This window comes from Rattus norvegicus, chromosome 14, assembly GCF_021556685.1.
Source record: "Rattus norvegicus strain SHRSP/BbbUtx chromosome 14, alternate assembly SHRSP_T2T, whole genome shotgun sequence".
Lineage (NCBI taxonomy): Eukaryota > Metazoa > Chordata > Mammalia > Rodentia > Muridae > Rattus > Rattus norvegicus.
The window spans coordinates 70,099,811-70,110,365 of NC_141547.1; the positions used below are offsets into that span (position 1 = coordinate 70,099,811).

Below are 10,555 nucleotides of genomic sequence, written 5' to 3' on the forward strand. Positions count from 1 at the left end.
TTCCCTCTTCTCACCAAAGTCATGTAACGTGTCTATTAATACCTTGTTTTCCCATCTGTCAAGTGAAGGTAGAATGGCGCTGGTTACCTGGGAATATCAAGAGGATCTGGCCAGTTAATAGGTGGGAAAATCTTGGAATAGTGCTCTGACCAATTCCCAGAGTGCTTGCTTAGTGTAGGCAAAGCCTGGGCTTGATTGGCATCACCAGATGCACCCCCCTCCAAAAAAAGCCAAGCAAACGAGCCAGTGTCCAGCACATGGCGGCAGCTCAGAAACCCACACTTATTTCCATTCTTAGATACTTGAAATTCTGGGTAATACATTACTACTTCTCAAGAATAGAGACATGATCAGCACAGTCTTCTTTGCACATTCCAATACTGTAGAGAACAGATCAAGGCCCTACCGAATCGTAATGGAGTATATGTAACTTATTTGTAGAGAACTGCGCTTGTGGCATCACCAGCAGCACCGTTGGGACGTCACAACAGAGCATGCAAAGTTTTTATTACCTCCACTTTTGACAGATGAGGGAACTGAGAATTAGTGAGTGTTAGATACAGCTGACAAGTTCAGGAGTCTCCAGTTCATCTTCAAGGGCATCATCATAAAGAAGCACAAGTGCCCTGGTCATCAGGACAGTTTTTTCCTCTCTGGGACTCCTGTAGTCCCTTCAGAGCCTTCTTCTTACTACCAAGAATGGGCGCACTGTGGAGCGAGGAAGCTGGAAAAGTCAAGCCTGTGCCCCCATTGACGTCACAAGGTGTGAGCAGGAGTCCGTTATCAGTATAAGATGTCCTCGGGGGTAACTGTAGCCTCTTCCATTTTAGTCTTGACTTCCGGGAGGGGAATTTGACTAATGGCCACCACGACCAAGTTTGCTGCGTGGGCCGAGGCACTTGCCACACAGATCCAAAACGATTCTTCATACTGTTCTTCCACCACTACAAACTGAAAAAGCCTCTCCTGGAAGTTGGCGATCCTTTCTGTCAGGTCATGAAACTTCACTGCAGCCATGAAGCTGCTGATGGCTAATGCCACGACGCCACCTGAAACCACAAACAGCGCCTTTGTTTACTCCGTCTCTTTGCAGTTGTGAGGTCTCTGCTGAGGTGGCAGTTCTGTGTCATGTGAAAGAAAATCTTTTGACGAACTGATAGAGCATCACGAATTTGAGTTTGTGTTTAAAAGCAGTGCCTACATAAGTATGAAAGGCAAGAGTGAGGGTTTTCCAGAACGAGAATAAGAATGATGACCAATGGACTTGAATCTGAATCTCTCACTCTTCTTATCCAGCAGTATCCCCATTAGAAGACCACTCTCCAGGCACCTGTACCTCTGTGTATATGGCGAGCACCATGTAGGGAGTGGTAAGGTCCTATCTTGCAGGGTGAGAGTCACGTTCTGGCTGCACTGTTCTATAGAAGGTGGGAAGTAGCCAGGAAACTCTGGAATTCCATTTATCTCCCTAACAATTGAGGAAAACGTTGAAGTTGTTGGGTAGGTCCCCCCCCCCCACCATTTTGATTTAAATGGATAACCGAAGAAGACATGTGGGATTGAGTCTGGCAGTGCATGTCTATCATGTCAAGACTTGTGATGATAAGACAGGAGGATTGCAAGTCTGAGGACATTTGATCTATGTAAAGAGAATCAGGCTGAAAAAAAGAGGCCAGGCAAAATAGTATCCCAGTACTTGGGAGGCAGAGAGAAGGTGGATCTCTGTGAGTTTGAGAGTAGCCTGGTCTACATAGAGATTTCCAGGCCATCTGGGTGGTGAGACCCTGTCTTGAAAAAAAAATAACAAAACCAAAACCCACTTATAGCTGTGTGTTTAGACTCACACCTGTAATGTTAACACTTGGAAGACTGGAACAGGAGATTCACCATGAATTGGCAGAGACGGTGGGATACAGAGTAAGACCTTTTCTTTAGAAAAATAGCAGTATCACGAGTTATATCTGTTATGTTTTAAAGAGATTGTTACATGGTCACGAAAGAAAATTTAAACAACACAGATAACTCTAAGTGGGAGAAATTCAGTCTTAGCTTCACCCTGAAGGCTGGACAGACTTTGTACATGTTAGTATATTTCTTTACATTTCATTCTTTTTAATACAATTTAAAGTTCTCTTAATTAAAATTTAAATTTGGTTTCTTTTTCCCTTCATGTGTACATTTTCCTGTTTTGTTAAATATCCTATAAAGGCCTGACTTTAAAAACATGTACACTAGGGGTTGGGGATTTAGCTCAGCGGTAGAGTGCTCGCCTAGCAAGCGCAAGGCCCTGGGTTCGGTCCCCAGCTCCGAAAGAAAGAAAAAAGAAAAAAAGAAAAAAAAAACATGTACACTATTTTACTCTTGAGCCTCGCCTATCCTGCGATGGATGCTCTGGCTTCTGGGACTCTAGATAGTATGAATGGCTGCAGCAAAGCCTGGGGCTCATGTATCTCTGTATTCTCTTCCTTCCATTTTCTATAAGCTAGGAAACTCTGGAATTCCAAACCCCACTTATCTCCCTAGCAATTGAAGAAAACTTTGAATCCCTATATGAGGATGAGAGTAGTGAACAGAATTGAATACTGTTTCCAATGAGATCCTGCACAGATATAGGGCACCTGCAATCCTGGTGACTTTTGTGTGCAAAGGCAGATACAGAACAACTGATGCAGTATAATATATGTTACCAAACCAGCGCCTGTGTTTATACTTTATGATCTTCTTATACAAAGCAAAGGAGGTGAGAGGTTATTGCCACAGTGGAACCTTGACCATCTTATATGGTTTTCTGAGACAGTTCTGTTCTCAAAGGCTTTTGTTATTTTCTTTATATATGATTTTTTATTAAGTACATAAAGGTAAATTACTAGCTAACTATTATTAATAAATTATTAGCTAATCCATAAGAACACATAGTGATACACTGACACTTTCAACAAAGAAAACATTCATTTCCACCAAGGTTTTGGACCTAGGAAGGGGTGGGGCATAAATATTTTAATTTTTTTATACTTCACACCCAACTACTTATGTCTCAGTGCTTGGTAGCCTTGGAGGCCCTTAAGGTGAACCCTTCCCTTGGAGTCAGCTTTGGACTTCCCCCTTCCTGGTTGTCTTTGCACCCCTGCCTTCTGTTTCCCTTGTAGTCCTGGAAAAGGAAAAGTCTGCTTAGGCACTAAATGTTCATATGGGCTGCAGTACCCAGATGAGAGCCATTAAGGGAAAGCTACCTTTTCCTGATTGGAAGAATACAGTTAAGTTCTATCTGGCCCTAGGTGGAGATCTGCCATTCTAAATGACTCCCAAACATTACAGTTTAGTGTCCCTTCTGTCAAGGAGTTATCTAGCTGGTCCTGTCAATGCCCTGACTAGGTGTCCACCCTTCCATGTCCCTTAGGAAATGTGACTTCTGTGAGAGTCTGCTAAGGGGATGGCGGGAGTAATTGTTTCCTTAATTAGATCATTCCTGTACCTTTCCCCAAAGCCCTTCCTTTTGTGTATTCACTTATGCAGCCTGCCCACCCTGCTGAAAATAGAACTTTCCTCCCGTCTTGTCACTGTTTGGGCCACAGCCACAGGCCTGAGCATTCTTGTCAGGGCACCTTGGTTTTTGTCATTCATTCTCTGAAGGTCCCCCTTACTGACCTCCATGACTGAGGCCACCAGCTCTCTTGATGTCACAGGCTTTCTTTTCTTCATCTCTCTCCTCCTGGGCAGCTGCCTGGGTTTACAGCTTATCTGCTCTCTCATTTTTTTCTTCTATACCCCAATAAAAATGCCCTTTACCTCCCTTTTGAGTTTGTTTTTAAATTCTTTCATTAACAAGACTAAGAACCCCCCCCAAAGGAACTCCGAGTTTCCCTGGTTAACACTTGGGAGCCCAGACTGAGGATGTGGACAGTTTGTTTCTCTCTCTTGGGGACTTCTTACCTGCAAGGACATTCCAAAGGCAGATGCCACCAGGGCCATTGACCGCTCTGTAGGGGACCTGAATGATGTTGAGAATAGCAAAGCCCATGCTGACCAGAGCCAGGGCCAAGGCCAGGAAGAGGAGCAAGAGAATAGTGATGTGCAGGCCTGCGTTGAGCTCCTTCACCAGATGCGGGAAGACTGCAGAGAGAAAGGATATTTCAACGTCAGAGTGTGGCTCCTTTCACAAATGCCAGAACTTGCATATCCCAAGGCAAGCAAGTAGAGGGTAAGAGCAAGACACAAGAATGCTTGGTTTTCAAAAACTAAGAGACTTCCTGACATGGGTCCATGGACCGTAGAGCTGCCACTTGTTATCGGGCCAGCAATCTTCTCTGTCTTGTAGTGGACACAAAATCTGAATGTGCCTCACAGGTGACATTACACTGACCCTGCAGTCCTGGGACCTGATGTAGATGGCTGTACTTCCTATAATCCCAAGGCACTGGCTTCGCAGAGTAAATATTATTGCCACCAAGCATCAAGAACCATAATACTCTCGATGTATAATACTTCGTGACAATATTGATTTTCCATATGAACGTGGCAGAATGGGTTAGCGAAATACTCATTAGTGTTTCCTTTCTTTCTGCTTGCCTCTGGTGCTAGCAGAGAAAAATGACATGATCTACTAAGAGTACTGCAAAGCCTCCCCAGGACAGTCTGTTCTCAGAGATGGCGTCTGTAGGTTTTGCTGTCAAAAGTAAAAACTCTAGCTTGGGAAAGGCATGCGACCTCTCAGAGTCTCCTGCCGTTGCCAGTACAGTGGGAAGCTAGTAATAATTGTGTGAGATAGGGGTAATTGCCCTTTGCTGAGCAGTCACAGGTTAAGTGAGCTCTTTAGGGTCATCACTTCCTTCAGTGTTTGTGATAAGGGATCTGGTGGAGGCTTTCAGCTCCTTTCACCCACAGGCTTGGAAGTATAAAGTTCATTGTCTTTGGCAAGGCAACCCTGAACTCTATATGGAATTATAGGCCTGTGTATAATGTGATATCAAGAGTTTAGAGTCAGCTCCTAACGACTCTATATGGAAAATCTAAAAGAATGAATTCTAAAGAACTTTTGAACACACTTCAAGGTTGCCATCCCTCTAAGCCTGAGAACCAGAGGTTTTTTTTTTTTTTTTTTTTTTTTTTTTTTTTTTTTTTTTTTTTACCATTTTTAGACAGGATCTCATTATATAGATCTGACTGGCCTGGAATTACCCTGTAGACCATGCTAGCCTCGAACTCACAAAGATTCACCTGCTTCTGCCTCCCGAGTGCTGGAATTAAAGCATGCACCACCACACTGGGCAGGAGTGAGAGATCTAGTTCTCACCCATGTACCCTGTCTTTACCACTCACATATTTCAAGGCACCACCCACATTCACATCCTGGGTTCCAAGTCAGCTTTCTTTTTCAGTTCTGTTTCCCTTTGTCCTTATCTCTGCAGGGTCATCTCCATGACTTTGGAAACTTTGACCCGGGAGATGGGCTCCTTTCCAAGGAGTTTGTCTTTCTCAGGCACGCTATTCCCTTTCTTTCCATTCCAACTCCCTTCTCTTGGAGACCTAACACTCACTTTCCAAACCCTCAGCCTCTTCTTATTCCAGATACAGTAGCTCATACCTAATTGCCTGTGCCATCATCCCCTTTTCTTGATCATGGGATCCTTAAGACAGATGACTAGCACAGCAACCCTCACTAAATCCTAAAAATCCAAAATAGTTACTCACATGATTGGCAAAGTTCAAAGCCCTTTGTTGATGGTGGTGTAGAAGAAAGTCACTCTTGAATCTTGTAGGGATGCTCACTCCTACCTCCCCGTTCAAAAGCAACTTCATCAAAGGCAACATCTATTAGATCATTGCTAGTCATTGTTGTTCAGACAGACCAATCAATGTATTCAGAGTTGAGTACATAACTGACTATTTGTAACAATCACAAAAGTTTGAAACTAGATTATAGATTAATTCCTTCAATCAGCAAATTGGCTGAATACATTTAGGTATGACATCACAATGCAGATTTTAGAAAGAACCAGCCATGGGCACATGATGATATGGACCTATATTTGGAGTTGATTAAATGAGAAATTGAGAATCACATGATGAGGATGGTGATGATGAAGAAGAGGGAATTGGGGCACATAGAGTTCTGTGAGGAAGGAGACAAAGAGAGCCTAATCCAAGCCCCAGTTGAAGTGTCTTAATTATATATAGTCTACTGGTATATGGTGAATCTTTCTAACCCTCACACTCATGTGTGGTACTTCTGGCTCAGGATCCCCCAGGGCTTTAATTACCTTTTATATATCACTACTTAGAAATCCAAGTGTTTCTTTGGGAGTTTCAATGCAACAGGTCTTTTCATTAGTTTTGAGAGGAACTCTACAGTGAACTCTGTTGTGCCGTACAGCACCCAGCAAGCTGTGACTCACTCCTCTTTCATGTTTGTCCTATTACCCAGAGTGCTAGGAACTCTAGTATAATGAAATTAAAGTTTAGTTTGTAACTTGGAACGTACAGCTATGAGCACAGCTGATCCATGGGTCCATTGGTAATCAGGTATAAGCTGTGTACAGGCACTTCCTACACATTCCTTCTTTAGCCTCTCTTTCCCTGACTTTGTTTCCCCTCCCCTCCCCTCCCCTCCCCTCCCCTCCCCTCCCCTCTCCTCTCCTCTCCTCTCCTCTCCTCTCCTCTCCTCTCTGTCTGTCTCTCTCTCTCTATGCATATACACATGAATGTCTAAATGTATGTGTGTGTATATGTACATGTGAGTGTGTACATGTATGTGCTCATGCATGTGGAGGCCAGAGGTCAGCCTCAGGTTGTTCCTCAGATGCTATCCATCTTGTTTTTTGAGTCTGTCACTGAGACCCAGGGCTCTCCAGTTAGTCCAGGCATGCAGGCTAACAAGCCCTAGTGACCCCCTCCCCATCTGTAGGGTCCCAGCACTAAGATTACAAAGAGCCATGCCACCATACCTGGCTTTTTACATGGGCCATGGTGGGGACGGAACTGATCATGCCCACATGACAAGCACTTGCTGACAGAGCTTCCCAGGTCTCTCTCTCTCTCATTCTTACAGATGAGAAAATCGAGGCCCAGATAAGTTAAGTAGTTTAGCCAAGACCACACAGCCAGGAAGTAATGCTTTAACTATTCTGCTAAAGGGCTGGCAGGAGAGAAATCAGAAACCTGAGATAAACAAGAGTTTAAAATTTTAATCACAATGCAGTTCAAACTCTAGAAGACTCACTTTGAATTTAAACTCTCTTTCTTTTTAAACATACAGAAGGGATACCTTGCTCAAATATCAGAACTGATTATTCTATCAGCACTAAAACTTAGATGGTTTATTTGTACCTGATCCAGAGACATATGATCTTTTGCCCTGGTGAGACACACAGACAAGCATGGGACTGGAAGTCTACCCAGGGGAGATACTTCTGGGGTAAGATGTAGGGAGGGGACTATAGACATAAAACGCCAACATCCTATATTTAAGGCAAATCCACAGAAGTTACTTCATATATTGTTTTCTCTGAATCTCAACCTTCCCTTTAATTAAAATATCATGATAAAATCAGGATAGAGGAAATGAACCACAGAGGTGGCCTCAGAGAGGAATGTGCTATGTCTCTAGTGGCTAGAGTTTAGTCCAAGTGTGCTTCGTGTCTCCTTTGGCACACAGCAGCCTTCCCTGGGCAAACCCTTGTCTTCTCCATTCATCCCTCTTCTCCTGGTGGTACCTCGCTTGTATCTCTCAACAGTATACCCAAAGGCATGCAAGGTCATTAATTAATTTAATGGTTGTTGCTTTCTTTCTGCATTCAGAAATTATTTATTTCAGATGTTCTAGGTGGCATATAGAGGACCTTAGTGGCTGGTGGTGGAAAATTTCTTGGTTTTCCCATGAGTACTGTGGGAGTTGAGTCTCTCAGATGCATCTCCAGGTAAGGCAAGCATTTGCTCGTAAATGAGGGTCAATAAAAAACTCCCTATTCTGAGGTTTCCCATGGATGAGCCTTCACGAGCTCCTCTCTGATGATTGGGATAAAGCTTTGAGAACCGGGATATTTCTGTAGATCTTCAGAAAGTGGGAAATCCCGTCAAGGGTGGGAGAGGCTAATATACCCCATAGCTACTTCGAGTTTACACTGTATTGGGCTTGAGAGCTGTGACCCTGAAAGAGAGGTAGTAATACACACAATGTCCCTAAACTACAGCATGCTAAGTGAGCTGATTACAGGAAGAAGCTGCCTTGGGCTTCCTGAGACCTTTCAAACATGACCTCTTCCAAGGTACTGTGAATGAACACTTATTACATCCTCTGGGGTGACCGGAGAGCAGCTGAAACCAGCATTCTCAAACACTGCTTAACTCACAGCTGAAAATGAAACACCTTCTATACACCTCAAACAGTTTGGATGCTTGAGACTAGATCACATTGGGAGAAACAAGGTTGGTGCCTGTGCCTATCTTTCTTAGAAGGAAGGAGCGGGAAAGAAAGGGACAGTCTGAATTTTCCCAAAGGGCAAACAGAAGGTGTTCATTGCTACAGCTCCCATTAGAAGCAGTTTAATTTCTGGGAACTGAGGGTGGCAGGGCCTTACCATTCAGATACCAGTAGCACGTTAAAGAACCACAGACAACACATGGCTGCCCTGCCATCCTCACACATATTAAAGTTTCCTAAGTGTCCGACAGATGCACTAGGCAGCAGAGCACACAGATCAAGTACCATCATTATGGTCTCCTTGCAACATACTTTTTTCTTTACTGTTTGTTGATTAATTTTCAGCTTTGACTTTGTTGGTGTGTGTGTGTGTGTGTGTGTGTGTGTGTGTGTGTGTGTGTGTGTGTGTGCCCGCGCGCGAGAGTACAGTTTGCATATCTCTGTGTGGGCTTTCAGAGACCAGAGGTAGACATTGGACGTCATACCATATCAATCTTGGGTTTATCACTTAGAAACAGGGTCTCTCACTGAAGTCAGAATCTGTCTCTACTCCCCATAGCACTGGAGTCCCAGGCATGAATGTGACCTTGCCTGAGCCACCCCTCCAGTCCTAGGCTGTGGTAATAATGGAGTCATTTCCCCAACACTTAAGATCTATTTTAATCACTGGGTGAATATATATATACTCAGACTTTTTGCTCAAAAAACATAATGAATGTGTATTTCCTTTCTGTATAGACATGAAGACCATTTGTATTTTGTTGTCAAGGGGTACAACCTTCTATTTTTATGTGTTTAATGAGATATAGGTCCTGGCCAAGGTTTTAAAACTTGGCAGAGTTCTGAGATACAAGAAGGAAGTGATGGATAAGATTTCTGATCCCCCTGTGCTAACAAGCCATTGATTAACTATAGTTTTATTGGACACTACTCATTAGTGATTGTTTGATTACAAGAGCTGCAGAAGACTGTTTTGCTTGGTTTTTTTTTTTTTCCTCTTTCCCAAGCCTTTTTTGGACTCCTGCCTTAGGGCTTCATGGGACTACTCCGTTTACCTTCTGAGGAGCTCTGAACTCAGGCCAATGCTGCTGGCTGACATCTTTAAGCCATCAAGTGCCTTCCCCAGCTGCCCTGCCAGGAAACGTGTCAGCTGCTCTTCACTGCTCCCAGAGAAGGCCCTCTGTTGTTCCTCAGGCTGTGCAGCTTTCAAATTCATGGATGTGGGAGCAGTTACTATGCTTTCTGGAGGTCCCCTTCTGCAGGCAGTCTGCACCTGTACACTGTTACGGACAGGTTAAGACTACCAGAGTCACACGACATGGGTCTGGCATCTGGCTCTGTTGTTTCCTGGAAGAATGCGTGAGCCCAGGTGAATTATGAAACTTCCCAAGACTCAATGCACTCTGCTGAAAAATGGGCACATTCACCATGCTCCCCTTGAAAGTGTGTTGTGAAGCTTAAACGAATCAGGCAGTGTGCAGGCTTCTAGTGGGATGCCTGACACTCGAGCACTTGATATTTTACTAGTTACTATTACTAGAAGTAAACTACAAAATATACACATTCCTTTTTCTAGAATTTTTTATCTCTTTTAGAAAAGAAAGTACTCTTTGCATTGCTCTATAGGAGATTTTGGTTGCCCATAGACTTTGATATCTGTCTTACATAGGCAAGAGTCAAATCCTATTTTTAGACATAATCACCCTACCAAACAAAATGTGCGCACATCAGTTTACATGCCCCAATATACTCACTTGTAAACTGGGACTGGCGGCCCCCGAGTCCACATTGCCGCACCTTGCAGCCTCGGAAGAGACCGTAGTAAATGTCCCCGATGAATTTGACCAGTTCTGGGTCTGTGGCATTGACCAAATCCACTCCAGTCTGACACAAGATTTTCCCGCTCAACCAATGAGGCAGAGCCAAGGCGACGATGATCAGAAGGAAGGAAGAGAAACTGAGTAGAGACGCCAGCCCATACCACACCTTCTTGAACCATCCAGGCATGCTAGTGAGTGCGAATCATCCCCCAGGGCTCTGGGCAACAGTTGAACAAGTAGACATCTTTCAGACAGTTGGGAATAGCCTGCTCCATACACACTAACTTATCATCCCTCAGTGCCTGCCTCCTCAGCTTCT

The 10,555-nt window shown here is 43.9% G+C and overlaps 1 protein-coding gene across 1 annotated transcript; it reads right to left on the bottom strand.

Moving 5' to 3' along the window:
* Positions 1 to 262: 262 nt before the first annotated feature.
* Positions 263 to 10,555, bottom strand: Clrn2 (clarin 2). The gene is made up of 3 exons (NM_001191097.2): positions 10,171 to 10,555; positions 3,931 to 4,110; positions 263 to 1,049 (listed from the first exon to the last, which is right to left on the bottom strand). Exons 1-3 carry the CDS (start codon positions 10,421 to 10,423, stop codon positions 784 to 786), a joined length of 699 nt encoding a protein of 232 aa, NP_001178026.1. The 5' UTR covers positions 10,424 to 10,555; the 3' UTR covers positions 263 to 783.

Excerpts from the sequence above, each read along its gene's own strand:
- Clrn2 (NM_001191097.2), bottom strand. The coding sequence starts at position 10,423 with ATGCCTGGATGGTTCAAGAAGGTGTGGTATGGGCTGGCGTCTCTACTC. Across the intron at positions 4,111-10,170 it reads CCGCCAGTCCCAGTTTACAA|TCTTCCCGCATCTGGTGAAG; the intron begins GTGAGTATATTG and ends TTCTCTCTGCAG. Across the intron at positions 1,050-3,930 it reads CCTTTGGAATGTCCTTGCAG|GTGGCGTCGTGGCATTAGCC; the intron begins GTAAGAAGTCCC and ends TTGTGGTTTCAG.